Below are 16,537 nucleotides of genomic sequence, written 5' to 3' on the forward strand. Positions count from 1 at the left end.
TTACTACTGAGGGTTCAATAATGGTGATTATTTTAATTTGGGGAGGTCAGAACAAAAGCAATTTCACCAAAATGACCCGGAATGCTAAGGGGTTGGGTCCTCAGCATTGCAGACAGCAAATAACATCTTCCTGTGTTTACTCCTGTGGGAGGGGAGTGGACCACCATGCGGTCAGCACATCAATATACTAGATAAGTGAAGATAAGTAATCTTATGTTAATGTTTGTATCAGCTCCTTCCATTTTGGTGCTCTAATACCATGGTAATATCCAAGTAAAAGTACTTACTTTGTTTCATGTATTTGTACTTTCACAGGGATAGCTTTTTACATCATTGAAAGTATCAGCAAAACCAAGCTATTAAATTCTAAAAATAAATTTGTAGTAATTAGTTATGTTTTGTTTTGGCTGTACCCTCTTGTATATATAGTACAGTACCCATAAAGAGACCTGTAATGTAATTTTGTATAAACATTAATAGGGTTGACCACCAGGGGTCAGTCAAAAGTTGCAGCACATTTTAGTATTTCTGTTGAATATGTTTGGAGCACCCTTTGGCACCTGTCTGTACCTCCCAGGCCACATGAAAACTGATACAGGTTTATAAATAATACAGTATGACTTATATGCATTTATTGTTTATAATTCAGTTTAAAATAAAAGGGTACTGTGTAAGTTTTTAAGGGCCCAAAACCTTTTCTTCATGGATGTGTTATTATTTTGCAACAATAAGAAAACTTACATATGTGCACTTTTAAAGTAACAATATGTAACTTTTTAGACTAAAAGAAACGCTTTTTTCATCGTGATTGTTTTCATTGCTCTGAAGAACTTGTATTTCCACCAATTGAACTCTTAAGTGGCCTGGAGGGCCTCCTCCTGCTGTTTCCATGGAAATATGAACAATATTTCCATGGAAACAGCAGGCTATAATATTCCACAGTATGGCTTAAAACTTATCTATCTCATATGTTTGCACATTGTGCCTTTAAAGGGTTTTTGATGGTACATATTAAGACCTCTTTATTAATCTTGACCCTTAAAACTGATGTTATATATGTGTTATTTTAGTAAAACTATTTTGTAACTTATCAGACACTTGCCAGGAAATGAGAGTGCACCACAAACAGGAAGAAGAGGAATGTGTTTCCTGTTGGCTGGCGGCTTTTTAAGGACCCATCACCATGCCAACAGGCGTTAACTGCTGTAAATACTGTATATATGCATCTAAGGGAGACATTTTTAATGAAGTCAGATAGGAACAAGCAGATAGGAAACACACATAAAAAGATAAGAGACAGTGGTATTAGCTTTAGTATTAAATAGCCTATATATATTAACAAACCTTAATTATTTTGACAGTGTTCTGTGAATGAAGCAGACATCAGTGAGGTGACAGCAAGAACTTGTGGAGTTCAAGGCTGCTGCTCACAACTGTGTGCTGCTGTGTATATGAAATTAACATTGGTTGTCCTTGAGGGCTTCCTGATTCAATCACAGCTCAATGACGTCATGTGAGGTTTAAGTCATATTTTGGATTAGGGAGGGCCACAGAGAGAAGTGGGGGTGGGGGGGTGAGTCACTGCCTCTGTGATGGCTGTCTCACTGAGTGGACAGATTATTCAGGTATACAAAGAAACAGACACGGCATAGTCGCATAATGGCACTCAAATAAAATGAGTTATTGGGAACTTGGAAAATACACCTTTTAGGAAGATTACATACGGATTGTGTCTTTTTTCTAAGAGACTAATTTCACTTTATTTATAAATGGTGTTTAAAATTGTTAAAATAGAATACTGTGTCCAAGGTTAGGAAGAAAATATAATGTCCATCCACCAGATAATGTACACAGTGCGTAACCATGTATGTTGCTTGAAAGTTGAAACACTTTTTGGTCTTAGGCTCCTACCAACCATACCACCTTGACAATGTGATCTTGTCTTGGACACTAAGAGCCTGGTTAGAAACAGATGGGAGACCACTGGGAATACAAGGTGCTGTAGTGGGGCTGTGCCTATACAGTCATTGTCCTTGAAGAAGACACTACTACACCCACCTGTACAAACGGGATTGAGTGCATTATTCATTTCTCCACACTTGGTGGTGGTAAGCAAGTACTACTCAGGCCTGGCCTTGCTCAGCTTCCAAGACCTGACAAGACTATGTCAAGTATTTCCCTTTGAGATGTACAAGTGATTGGACTGATAAAATAACTCACTTTTCCTAAAAAGTCCAGTTGGATTTGGTACTAAGAGACTACACTTTCATATTCTGGGTAATCACTCTAATTTGTGGATTAGAAAATATGTAAAAGATGTGAGTCAATTGAAAACAAAACAGCTACCAAATCTGACAGATAAGGGTCCTTGGGCTTTAATTTCAATATTTTGTCTCCATCTAGTGGTGAAAAGGTATGCAAGTGATTAAAAGATATAGTACACATGTTTACAATGCAGAAAAATGGGTTATCAATTAGGCCTAGTAAGAGTGTCTAAGACAAAGCGAAATATTCATAATATCACAAGTCAAAAGTGAGAGAAATAACATCTTGACTCCGGATCAGTGCCTCTTTTTGAATTCCAATAGGAGTGTGCAGGTCTGACACCTGAAAGTTCAGCACATCGATGTCCGACGCTCCAAACGTCGCTTCGACCTTCACATTCTCGTACATGCTCAAGCGCACCTTTCTGTTGGACATAGACAGGAGACAGCGCAGAAAGCGCTCCCGTAGTTCGGAGCGCATGAGCTGCTCCCTCTGCAGCTCCTCTGGGACCACATCCGAGGCCAGAGAAGAGGGGATGGATGTCCGGCATAGGGCGATGAAGCGCGGGGACTGAGGGTCAAAGCCGCGGCCGTAAAGGTCTGGTCCCTTTGGCAGACGCATCACAGGCACCGGCCTCGCCACGTTCATTTCCCCTGTTCACCTGTGACACATGCAAGACAGGAAAAGTCGGATCCTTGCACAGATTCATTTGATATTAGACGTTTGACTGTTTATTAATTATAAAAAAAAACTCTCTCATACAGCGTAAGCTTGCAGTTTAGTGACAGCCTACTACTACAGCTGTACACGTATCGACTAGGCATAGTACTGATAATTGATAACTATGGACAGTACTTGTGAAAAGATCGGCTCTTACAAAGTTTAGTTGTATAATACCTACATAGGCCTACGGTCTTAGACAATCTGAGTCATCAGGGATCACAAACCTCTCAACTCCGGACAACCACGCTGTTTCTGTTGTTCTTGTCACCGCCACATCCGCTGGACTCTGCTTCTCTGATTCTGTCATATTAAGGCTGCACGCTCGCGCTTTATCGCCACCTGGCGGACAAAAATGAATGGACAGATGAATACAACTTGTTAACCGCAGTATTCCGTTAAATCTTATAAAACAATCAATTAGAGCCAATGAATTAAAAAGACCAATTAAAGAATGGGCATTTTAAAAGTTTCCTTTCATCATGAGGCCATCGACTGAGGCTTATCTGATAGGAAAGCTGTTTTTATTGTGTTGGGGGAGAACAGATCCACGGTGAGGAATAGGGACGTCTCCATTTAAAGGAGGTGTAGTGATTATTTGTCAAAGCGAACTTAGAACCAAACTTAACTCAAATAATCACTTTGGGCACCATGGGTATGTGGTTACGCAAAAAAAAAACAACACAAAAAAAACAAAAAACATTACAAAATCTATGTCCAGGTCCACAGATGCGTTTTTATAGATTTCCATTTACGCAGGGAAACAAACAAGTTTACATGTTCCAGATTTACCTGCTGCCTCTCCTGCCCACTGACAAAAAACAATGGTCCACCGCTCACGGGCGCGCTCACCACTTACGGGCTCTCACGGGTTCTCACGGGTTCTCATGGGTTCTCACGGGCGTTCACGGGTGCTCACGGGTTCTCACGGGCTCTCACGGGCGCTCACGTTAGACAACACGCTCACTTTAGAAAACATTTTCTATGTAAGACAATCAATCGTTAACCCACTGAACTGCAATTTTAGTCTATTAAAAATACCTTATAGAGTGGGGCAAAAAAGTATTTAGTCAGCCATCAATTGTGCAAGTTCTCCCACTTAAAAAGATGAGGGAGACCTGTAATTTTCATCATAGGTACACTTCAACTATGAGAGACAAAATAAAAAAAAATTAAAAAACAGAAAATCACATTCTCTGATTTTTAAAGAATTTATTTGCAAATTATGATGAACCAATTAATTCATTAAAAGTCTTACAATGTGATTTCCTGGATTCTTTCCCCCCATTCTGTTTCTCATAGTTGAAGTGTACCCATGAAGAAAATTACAGGCCTCTCTCATCTTTTTAAGTGGGAGAACTTGAACAATTGGAGGCTGACTAAATACTTTTTTGCCCCACTGTAGGTGTAAAGCAGACACAACAAGAATGTTCAGATAATAACATTAAACAGTGAAATATTTATTATCTTTGAAACTATGAAGAATTGTAATAATAAAAAACAAAACAAAAAAAAAACCCAAAAAGATTGGTTCTTTATGCGGCAAAGAAACGTCTGTGTAGCAGGCTTATTCGTGAATCATTTTTCCAAGACACAGTCCAACCTGAAACCTTGTTGTAAATTTAGTCCAGAGGGCCAAGCTCTGCTCTGCAGCCCTCGTGGCTCTCTACTGTGAGCAATGTCACGCCCCCTTGTCTGTGGTGATGGGTCCATGTGCGTCATGGCCTGGCCGAGGTGATGTCAATGTCTGTGTCTCAATTTGATGGTTGCACACATTGAAATACTGTTCAAAGTACCCGGCCGATGAAGGGTACTCCTCCCTGTAGCCTCCGTCAACCGCAAAGGCCGTGCCGAAATGGAGTATACATCAACTGTGTGCTTATGTTACATCATTTATGTTACGTCGCCTAGCAACCATGACGGCTGCTGACTCATGACCTAAATGCGTAAAATGGACACCGAAATAATTAGTTTAGTTTTTATTTTTTTTATTATTTCATTCTTTATTATTCAATTGAATCAAGGTATCATCGTCACGGGTGTTTATTAATGTTTAGATTAAATGAAGTAAAGATTTAATATTTCTGTAGCGGCTTCCCTCAGCAAACCTTGGCCGTGTCTCAATTGGCCAAATGCACCTTTTGAAGGAACCCTTTGAAGTACTCCTCAAAGTATAGTTTGAAGCTTCCGGACGAGAATGTGTCCTCCTCAGTGCATCTTGCTGAAGTGGGACAGGTCTACACCACGGACTGCACTTCCACCACTGTCTTTGAGCGTACGATACGTCCATTGCGTACGTTATTTTTAATTATTTTTATTTAATAGAAGAAAAGTCAAGATGTCGTCATCGCAGCCGTTTCTTTCTGTTTAGATTGAATATCAATAGGCAAATATAACGTTCAAGGTGATTTTTTTTCTCAATTGTAGCTACTTTATCTATTTATTTGATTTTTAATCTTTTTTTTAAACTTTGTGCATGCCCTTATTTGTATTTGTATTTATTCAGTGTGTTTTATGTTTTATGTTGCACTTTACCACCAAAATAAGTTCCTAGTTTGTGAACTGAGTTCACAAACGATGGCAATAAAAGGATTCTAACTCTGATTCTGATTTATAACTTTAACTAAATATACCTTGTGAAAACGTAATAACAGACAGAGGTAACAATATCATTTCTACATTCATAGTCTATAAACCAGAGAACAATGATTAGTTGTACATATAGTGGGATATTGCAGTTTAATGATTCGGTATTTTGGCCAGTGGCTACACCACTTTAATAACAGTAGAGGGCACTGTTTCCCTTCTATGCCGTGCCAGTTCTTTTCATCTTATTATTGTAAAGTATTTTCTAGCAGTGCAGCGCTACATCAAGCTAGTATCTTGATTTACTAACACGAAGGTAAATGACACGTGCCCACAAGGGGGCGCAGACCTATGGAATGTACCGGAACTCATGAAGATTTTGTGCATGTCTCAGGACTCTCTTCTATCCTTTCCTGAGAGTCCGTTGCTTCATTGTTCACATTACCTGTGTGGAACTCATTAAACTCTTCTGATTTATGTTTCAGTCTCTTGGTCTTTGACACAATAGAAACAAACATTCTTACATTATTCTTATTGCAATAATTTCTAATGATAATAATGTTTTCTTATTGTCTAGCAATAACTGCACATTCCTTTATTTTATGTAACTCCCCTCCTTTTTAATCATCAAACACACAGCCTGTACACATCTTTATTCAGATTTAACAGTTTCATGTCGCACTGTTGTAGGTGAGGTAAACCAGTACGAACATTTGAATGTGTATTGTGCAGCGGACTCCATTTTCTTCTCTTTTTTGTGTAGTCGCGGTGCATGATGGGATATAGCAGTGAGCGAAGTCTGCATGGATGCACGCTTCGGTTACATCCGATCTCCGTGGAAACGCTGGAAACGCAGGCCTGACTCTCAACACTGTGCCCCAAGTAAGTGTCGCCTTTTCAACATACGTGCACGCTCACCTGCCCATGTGAGCTCCGCCCTCTTGGCTCTCAACCAATCACACACACAAGCAGCAAACACTGTCCACCCCTCTACCTGCCTCCTACACTTTCCCTTTGAACATCAATAGACAAAACACTGCCTGGCCAAAAAAAAGTCACCACCAAAAACAAAGGTCATACACTCTAATATTTCATCGGACCGCCTTTAGCTCTGATTATGGCATGCACTCACAGTGGCATTGTTTCGATAAGCTTCTGCAATGTCACACGATTTATTTCCATCCAGTGTTGTTTTGATTTTTCACCAAGATCTTGCATTGATGATGGTAGAGTCTAACAGCTGCACCAGCAGCTGTTAGACTCTACCTGCTCCAGCACATCCAAAAGATTCTCAATGGGGTTAAGATCTGGACTCTGTGGTGGCCAATCCATGTGTGAAAATGATCTCTCATACTCCCTTAATCACTCTTTCACAATTTGAGCCCTATGAATCCTGGCATTGTCATCTTGGAATATGCCCGTACCATCAGGGAAGAAAAAAAATCCATTGATGGAATAACCTGGTCATTCAGTATATTCAGCTAGTCAGCTGACCTCATTATATGAGCACATACTGTTGCTGAACCTATTCAATTCAATTCATTTTATTTTTGTAACGCCCAAAATCACAACAAAGGTTGTCTCGAAGGGCGTCCACACAGAAAGGCCTGGGCGACCCGGGGATCGAACCAAACCTTCTTGCTGTGAGGCGTGAGTGTTGCCACTCAGCCACCGTGCTGCCTACACATAAAAACAAACAGGAAAATCAAACAACAGGAAAAATCAGACAAAACAAGAACAAGAAAAATCGGCCAGGTGAGGAGGAGGGAGGGGGGCGGAGGAGGGCCAGGCGAGGAGGAGGAAGACCAGGCGAGGTGAAGGAGAGCCGGGCGAGGAGGAGAGGGAGGCGGGTGGAGGAGGGCCAGGCGGGGAGGAGGAGAGGGTCCAGCTGTCATCGGGGCATCTGAAAGAGTTACACTCCACAGGGGGAGTGGGACAGGGGACAAGATGTGAATAGCATTGCTGATGAGAAAATAGGAGGAAGCAGAGGATAGTGCTCAGGTTGCCATACTTCCCCCAGCTAGTTATCTCCTACTGCAGCCTATCTTATCCCGGGTTTTAATGTCACTCCCAGCCAATCTTGGTCATAGTTAGTTCGGAGTGACATTAAACTAAGTAACCTGGTCATAAGCTATACCAAAGAGGAAGGTTTTAAACCTGGTCTTAAATACAGAGACTGTGGAGGCCTGTTTAACATCAGCAGGGAGTTGATTCATAGCACAGGAGCTTGGTAACTGAATGCTCTCCCTCCCACTGTACTTTTGGACACTCTAGGAACCACTAATAGTCCTGCATTCTGAGAGCGGACTGCTCTGTTTGGCTGGTACGGGACAATAGCATCTTGCAGATAGGATGGGGCCATACCATTTAGGGTTTTGTATGTCAGGAGGAGGACTTTCAATTTGATTCTAAGCTCGACAGGAAGCCAGTGCAGATATTTTAGAACAGGACTGATGTGGTCTCTTCTTTTAGTTCCTGTTAAGACTCTGGCCGCTGCATTTTGGACCAACTGGAGGCTCCTATAGTACTTTTAGGGCAGGGCGGCGAGCAGAGAATTACAGTAATCAAGTCTGGAAGTAACAAACGTATGGATGAGTTTTTCAGCATCGTTTCTAGGTAAAATATTTCTAATTTTAGTTATATTTCGCAGGTGAAAGTATGCGGTTTTACAAGCTAGGTTTATATGGGCTGTGAATGAGAGATTTTGATCAAATAGGACTCCAAGGTTTTTTACAGTAGGGCTAGAAGCTATACTCACATTGTCGAGTGAGATTATCTGGTCCGACAGAGAATCTCTTTGACCTTTGGGACCAACGACAATGACCTCTGTTTTTTCAGGATTTAAGAGCAGGTAATTCAAGGTCATCCAGGTTTTGATGTCCTTCACACAGGCACTGAGTTTATCTATTTGATCAGTCTGATTTGGCTTCATTGATAAGTACAGCTGAGTGTCATCAGCATAGCAGTGAAAATTAATGCCATGTTTTCTGATAATGTTACCCAATGGCAACATATACAGAGTAAATAGGATTGGACCAAGCACAGATCCTTGTGGAACACCACAGGCTACTTTAGAACAGGGAGAGGTGCACTGGTTTCTACTAACAAACTGATACCTATCTGATAGATAGGATTTAAACCATTTGAGGGCGGTCCCTCTGATTCCAATGTCACATTCTAACCTCTGCAGTAGAATGTTGTGATCAATGGTGTCAAACGCTTCACTGAGGTCCAGTAGGACCAGGACTGAAGCCAGCCCATTATCAGCAGCTAGTAGTAAGTCATTTGTTACTTTAAGCAGTGCAGTCTCAGTGCTGTGGTGAGCTCTGAATCCAGATTGAAATTTTTCAAATATATTATTGTCCTGCAGGTGGCGGCAGAGCTGTTTCACCACCACTCGCTCTAGAATTTTTGAGAGGAAGGGAAGATTAGAGATAGGTCTGTAGTTGGCTAGTTCAGCAGGATTTAGGTTAGGTTTTTTCAAAAGGGGTTTAATCACAGCATACTTAAAGGACTGAGGAATGTAGCCATTTTCTAACGACATATTTATTATGTTATGAATGGAATCTATTTTTAGGGGGAGGGCTTCTTTGAGGAGTCTGCCTAGACCTGACCAACTGCAGCAACCCCAGATCATAGCATTGCCTCCACACGCTTGTACAGTAGGCACTAGGCATGCTTCATCTGCTTGTCTTCTTCTTACTGCTTGCCCATCACTCTGGAACAGGGTAAATCTGGACTCATCAGACCACATGACCTTCTTCCATTGCTCCAGAGTCCAATAGCCCTGAGTTCTACTGTTGTTTTTCTTCAATTTGATTTCACCAAACGTTTAAGTGATCGCTGATCACGATCATTCAGGGTTTTTTTCCAGCCACATTTCTTCCTCGAAGACAATGGGTCCCCACTATCCTTCCAGTTTTTCATAATGCGTTGGACAGTTCTGAACCCAATTTTAGTAGTTTCTGCAACCTCCTTAGATGTTTTCTGTGCTTGATACTTGCCAATGATTTGACCCTTCTCAAACAGACTAACATCTTTCCATGACCACAGGATGTGTCTTTCCACATGGTTGTTTAAGAAATGAGAAGCAACTCATTGCACCAGTTGGGGTTAAATAACTTGTTGCCAGCTGAAAGATTATTGCCTATGCAGTAATTATCCAAAAGGAAGCTCGTACCTATTTGCTTAGTTATATACAGGTGGCAACTTTTTTTTTTTGGCCAAGCAGTGTATATATCTCCATGGAATCACTGGAAACGCAGGGCACATTTGTCGGCCTTGTTCAAGAGGTGCATGCAATGGGGCAGACCTTGTCACGCCGGAAGTGAAGTAAGTGCCGTTCAAAAGTGTGCAAATGTCAAATTGAGACACGACCACTGACTGAGCATGGCTGCGAGATTTGAAGTGGTATGTTTAAATTGTTTGCATGAGAAGGAAATATTGAAACTAACTATAGACTAATGTCATTTATTTCTCAGGTTAAAGAGTTTGAATCAACTACACCTTGCAGTGCATCCTGCTGTTTTGCCTTCACCTTTTTGTTCCTTTCTGCCCCCTGAACTTTAAAATGTAAAATATCTAGCTGAATGTCTTAAATAAAGATTTATGCAATTTAAAATAAATACTACTATACACTATGCCTCATGTTCTAATATATGCCTCATGTTCTAATATATGCCTCATGTTCTAATGTTGACGATTTGTTGAACTCTGTAACTTCGAGTGTTTTGAATGTTCTGGATACCATTGCCCCGATGAAGGTTAAAATGGTTAAATATAAGCAGAAAGTGCCATGGGGGAATGATGACTCGGTCAGGGCACAGAAAAGGGAGTGCCGGAGGGCCGAGCGGGAATGGCACAAGTCAAAGCTCCAGGTTCATTATGAGATTTACAGAGAAAAAATGCACATGTACAACCACAGTTTATGTAGAACAAGGCAAAGGTATTTTTCTGACATGGAAGTTGTAGTAACAACTCTCGTGTCCTTTTTGCAATGGTAAACAGATTAACAAACCCCCCAGCTCCACTGCCATTAGAACTAATTTCCACATCTAAGTGCAATGAGTTTGCAGTATTCTTTAATGACAAGGTTCAGGGCATTAAAAATGCCATAAATTCCACAACGCAAATAACACCTCAGCAGCCACCGAGACACTTAGAGCTGACTCACTTTGCACCTGTAACTGACAAAACTGTCCAAGAGATTGTCACCAGTCTGAGTTCATCTACATGCTGCCTCGATGTGTTACCCACTAAATTTCTAAAGTCTGTGCTCAACAGTTTGCTATCACCACTCACTCTCATAGTTAATATGTCACTTCAATCTGGAACATTCCCAAGCACTTTGAAAACTGCGGTTATCAAGCCTCTCCTAAAGAAGAGCAGTCTTGATGCCACAATATTGAACAATTACCGACCGATCTCAAATATGCCGTTTTTAGGCAAAGTCCTCGAAAAAGTTGTTTACCAACAGCTTATTAACTTCCTTGAAATTAACACCTCCTTTGATGTCTTCCAATCAGGTTTTAGACCCCACCACAGCACTGAGACTGCTCTTATCAAGGTGACAAATGACATCCGCCTGAACACTGATGCAGGCAGAGTCTCCTGTTAGATCTGAGTGCTGCCTTTGACACTGTTGATCATGGGATCGTCTTACAGAGACTAGAGGACTGGGTGGGCATCTCTGGTATGACACTAAACTGGTTCAAGTCCTATTTAGAAAACAGGGAGTACTTTGTTGAAATTGGAAAATGTAAATCAGATAAAATGTCCCTGACCTGTGGGGTGCCCCAGGGTTCAATCCTGGGACCCCTGCTATTCAAGCTCTACATGCTGCCGTTAGGCCAGTTAATACGCAGCAATAATGTGTCCTACCACAACCTATGCAGATGAACACTCAGAATCTATGTTTCACTGGCAGCAGGTGAATATGGACCAGTGGATTCACTCTGCCACTGCATCCAACAGATCAGTGTGTGGAATGCAAAACAACTTTCTTCTGCTAAACTCAGACAAGACTGAAGTCATCATCTTTGGCCCACAGAAACATAGAGAAAGTGTCAGCAGTCACCTCCAGTCTCTCTCTCTAAAACCTTCAAGTCAGGCTAGAAATCTAGGGGTAATAATGGACTCAGACTTGAACTTTAACAGCCACATCAAATCAATAACATCTGCAGCTTTTTACCACCTAAAGATCATTGCAAAAATCAAAGGCATACTGTCAAAGCCAGACTTAGAGAGACTTATCCATGCATTTGTCTCCAGTAGGTTAGACTACTGTAACAGCCTGCTCACTGGCCTCTCCAAACGAGCATTAAGACAGTTGTAGTACATCCAGAACACTCTGCTCGGGTCCTGACTAGAACCAGGAAAGTATGAGCACATAAGTCCTGTGCTCAGGTCTCTGCACTGGCTTCCTGTAGCTCAAAGAATAGACTTTAAAGCAGCTCTGCTTGTGTATAAGTCTCTCCTTGGCCTAGGGTCAAAGTATATCTCCGACATGTTAGTGCCATATGAACCATCTCTCACACTGAGGACTTCAGGGACCGGCCTCCTGCTGGTGCCCAGAGTCAGGACTAAACATGGGGAATCAGCGTTTAAGTTTTATGCAGCTAAAACCTGGAACAGTCTTCCTGAAGATGTGAGACAGGCCTCTACTTTGACAATGTTTAAATCCAGGCTCAAAATGGTTCTGTTCAGCTGTGCATATGACTGAAAATTTTTTATTCTGCTCTCTTCTCTTTTAATGGTAAATTTATGATGATTATTTGTGATTATTTATGTTTTTATTTGTGTGATTTTAATGTCTTTCTTATTCTGTAAAGCACTTTGAATTACCTTGTGTACGAATTGTGCTGTACAAATAAACTTGCCTTGCCTTGCCTTGTCTATTATTTAAACTGGAACTCCCTTGCCTTCATTAATGAGTGAACCTGTGTGCCTTATGCTTTAGTTGAGTTAGTTTTAGTTTATTTATTTTTGCGACTTAAACCGGTGGCGTTGCTGCTTTATTTTTAGTTTATTATAATTCAGTTATAGGCCTATTTTGTCTTCCACTATTGAAATTTCAAGCTACTGGAGTCCAACAGAGCAGTATGCTTACGGTCTGTTGAAAACCTGGTGTAAGCAACTGAGGCAAGTGCCATTATGGTTACCAGAGTGAGCGAATATAGATGAGTCTGAGCATTGCCACTGGAGCGGGGAACTACAGTTGCCAGGCGTCCTCTGTCTGAGCACTGCCGCTCTGGCCACAGTTTGAGCGCTCCTGAGACCATTCTTGGGGCCCATCATAGTGCCATCCTGGTGAGCACAGGTGAGCGGTGGTCTGAGCCCTTGAAGAGGCACTGAATTAAATTTTCTAGTTCGAATGGCTTGCATGTATAAATGTGATAAGCATTAGGTAAATTGTTCATATAGGCCTATGGAACAAAACCATTTGACTTAAAAATCTAAGCATTCATAAGTGATTTTTTTTTCTTTTGTAACTTCATTTCAATCTTTATTTCATCTTTGTAGCTGCTGAAGTTTTGATGTTTGAAGCCCTTTTAATTACACATTCTATAGGGACATATTTAGACTCGCTGGCCTCTGGGGAAGATGCATGTAAAATATTCATGATATTCAAGCTTATAACGCACACGTATATACATGTCTTTGTCACATTGTGGGGCTGCCTGGCTAGAACATGCATTGTGGGAACCACCCTTTCTGTTGGTTCGCATGACCCCCTAGAGTTCCTAAACTGTAATCACACCCCAAAATCACAATTTTCCATTTTAAAAACCTTCACCAGACTGATGGGCCACTTATGGGTACTTTGCAGGTATTAAGGTACTTGTTAGATCCAAACATACACACTTTCTGGATTTGAGGTAGTTGTAGACAACACTGTTTTTAGGTAGTTATAGGTCATATCATGTATATAGCAAACACATTATTTTTTTATTAAATCATCCTTCAAAAATATTCTTGTTTATTAATATTCAGTGATAAAAATCCTGTAAGTATGAACATTGTTGCTTTGACAAAAAAAAAAAAAAAATCCTCATGAAGGAAACCTTTGCTCAGAGAACCCAAACCATTTGTTCTTAAACTTTTCTTTTGAGAGCTATGATCCTGTTCTTTACGTAAAACCTAACTGACAATCTCTGTCTGAGTGCCTCTTTCTTGAGCTGCAGACATTTCCAAGTTGCTTTTGTGAATGAAGTACTCAATTTTTTTACTTGAGTAAATTTTTAATCCTGTACTTTTACTTAAGTGGATTTTTTCACATGATACTTAGACTTAAGTAAAAGTATTAAAGTTTTCACTGCCATAATTTTGATTGACCTTTTATTTAAATAATGTCAGAATAATATGTTTATTGGTATTTTAGTGTTTTTAGTTTGGTAGTCAGGTGGGAACTGCTGTTGTTTTGTTTGGTTCTGCTCCAGAGACGCATGAGTGATTTACAAGCAGAACTGTGGTGTGTCAGCTTTCCAAGCCAATTGAAGTAAAAATAAAGTTAATAAAAGTGTGGGTCAGGCAGCGAGGTATGTGTTTTGTAATTTTTATGTTTTTTATTTGGTGTATTTTATTATTATTATTTCCAATTAATGTAATTATTTGTGTTCGATGGTGGTGTTGGTGGCGTTGGTGCTGTTGGAGGCATCAGTGGCATCAGTGGCCAAGGTTGCATATTCAAATTAAAGATTAATTAAGCCATCAGTAAAAGTACCCTTTTAAAAATGTACTTTTAGAGTAAAAAGTAGAAGTATTTCACACAGATTTTTATAAAATGTTGTTAATTCCTGTGTTAAATGTAGTGATGAAGCTTGAACTCAAAACTTTTAGTCAGGATGTTACTACAAACATGGTAAAAATAACTCCTAAAATCATATGAAAAAACATTTACTTTTCAGTCCAGTTAAAAAAATGTAGGAAAGTAGGTTTTTATTCTGCTCTCTTCTCTTTTAATGGTGAATTTATGATGATTATTTGTGATTATTTATGTTTTGATTTGTGTGATTTTAATGTCTTTCTTATTCTGTAAAGCACTTTGAATTACCTTGTGTACGAATTATGCTATACAAATAAACTTGCCTTGCCTTGCCTTGCCTTCACTCTGGATTGCTGGCCTGTGTTGTCACTTCTCATCAAGCACTTCAGCCTCGAACTATTTTGTGGGGGCAGCAGTCTAAGCAGACATTAGACTTTTCTCTACAAAAGTAAAAAAGTGGCTTAAAGAAAATCAGAAATGTGAACACTAAAACTGGATATAGTAGGGACAAGTGGGGACCAATGCTTTTAATGTTCTTGTTTTGTTTTTGTCCTGTATCTGTGTGTTATTTGTGTTGTTTTCTGTCCTTTAAAAGCCTAACCAGGGACGGGGGCTGCAAACTGCAAGCCTTATGTACATGGACATCGGTGACCTATATGGTGGCAATGTTTTCAATGTATTGTACTGTGGGGCAAATAAGCAAGCTGAAAACGGCAGAGAAATGGAGAGTCCAACCCCTCTCAAGGAGTTGACTTCCAGAGCCCAAGTTGTGTGTGGAGGTGAGACCGACTATATCTAGCCGGTAATGTTCAACCTCCTGCACAAGCTCAGGCTCCTTCTTCCCCAGCAAGGTGACATTCCTTGTCCCCAGAGCTAGTCTCCATGTCCAGAGATCCGGTCACGGAGGCCCCCACCTTTGACTGCCGCCCAGATCTCTTTGGATCAGCCTTCCACGGATCCTCTTGCAGGTGGTGGGTTCATGGGAGGACAGCCCACATCGCTCCTTCAGGCTGAGCCCAGCCGGGTCCAGTGGGGAAAGGCCCGGTCACTGGGCGCTCACTGGTGAGCACCCACCCCTGGCCTGGCTCCAGGGTGGGGCCCCGGTAATGCCAGTCCGGGTGAGGTAACGGAGCTTGGCCTTGTACTCAACATGGAAGGCTTCTGAACCACTCTTAGTCTGACCCGTCCCCCTGGACCTGTTTGCCGTGGGTGACCCTACCAGGGGCATGAAGCCCCCAACAACGTAGCTCCCAGAATCATTCAGGTGCTCAAACCCCTCCACCACATTAAGGTGGCAGTTCTGGGAGGGGTGGTTTTATTGTACTAATGAGGTCAAGTAACACACTTCAGGTCTACAGCTTTTATGGGGACCACCATAGCTAAAGGTTTAAGTGTATTCAAATATTAAATATTTTATTATTATTATTATTATTATTATTATTATTATTATTAGTAGTAGTAGTACTAGTAGCAGTAGTAGTAGTAACAAGGACTACTTTGTAAGCGCCTCGCTGGCAAGGCTCCAGGGGTGGATGAGATCCACCCCAAGTCTCTGAATGTTGTGCCGACACATCACTGCAACATTGCGTGGTGGTTGGGAACGGACCCGCTGGTCCGTTGTATAAGAAGAGGGACATTAAAATCACAGGAGAATCACACTCTTCACCCTTCCTGGTAAGGTCTATTCCAGGGTACTGGAGAGGAGAATCCAACCGATAGTCAAACTTTGGATTCAAGAGAAGTGGTGCGGTTTTTGTCCCAGTCATGGAACACTGGACCAGCTCTATACTCTCCATAGGGTCCTCAAGGGTTCATAGGAGTTTTCCCAACCAGTCCACATGTGTTTTCTGGATCTGGAGTTGAGCCCTTTGCTAAGGGCTGTCCGGTCCCTGTATGACAGCAGAAGGAGCTGTGTTCACATTGCCGGCAGTAAGTCAGACCTGTTCCTGGTGCATGTTGGACTCCACCAGGGCTGCCCTTTGTCAATTTCTAGGTGCAGTCAGGGGCCGGAGGGGGTCTAGTTTGGGAACCACAGGATCTCATTGCTGCTGTTTGCAGATGATGATGATGATACATAGCGTAATTTTGGTGGCATTTTGTTTGGCATCTTTAAATCTTTAATTTTTGACAGCATCTGTGAAATTAGTTTCCTACTCTTAATTGTGAATGCAATGCATGCTTATTGGTTTTAAATGCTCTTGA

General features: G+C 41.2%; 1 protein-coding gene across 2 annotated transcripts; it reads right to left on the reverse strand.

Moving 5' to 3' along the window:
• Nucleotides 1–2,359: 2,359 nt before the first annotated feature.
• On the reverse strand, nt 2,360–3,293 carry gemin7 (gem (nuclear organelle) associated protein 7). 2 transcript variants are annotated; one of them, XM_033977181.2, is made up of 2 exons: nt 3,213–3,293; nt 2,360–2,926 (listed from the first exon to the last, which is right to left on the reverse strand). In XM_033977181.2, the coding sequence occupies exon 2, from the start codon at nt 2,911–2,913 to the stop codon at nt 2,521–2,523; it is 393 nt and encodes a 130-aa protein (XP_033833072.1). In that variant the 5' UTR covers nt 2,914–2,926; nt 3,213–3,293; the 3' UTR covers nt 2,360–2,520. The 2 variants fall into 2 exon arrangements, with proteins under 2 accessions (XP_033833072.1, XP_033833073.1); XM_033977182.2 differs by having other exon boundaries at nt 3,167–3,217.
• Nucleotides 3,294–16,537: the final 13,244 nt, after the last annotated feature.

This window comes from Periophthalmus magnuspinnatus, chromosome 13 (genome assembly GCF_009829125.3).
Source record: "Periophthalmus magnuspinnatus isolate fPerMag1 chromosome 13, fPerMag1.2.pri, whole genome shotgun sequence".
Classification (NCBI taxonomy): domain Eukaryota; kingdom Metazoa; phylum Chordata; class Actinopteri; order Gobiiformes; family Gobiidae; genus Periophthalmus; species Periophthalmus magnuspinnatus.

Excerpts from the sequence above, each read along its gene's own strand:
- gemin7 (XM_033977181.2), bottom strand. The coding sequence starts at position 2,913 with ATGAACGTGGCGAGGCCGGTGCCTGTGATGCGTCTGCCAAAGGGACCA.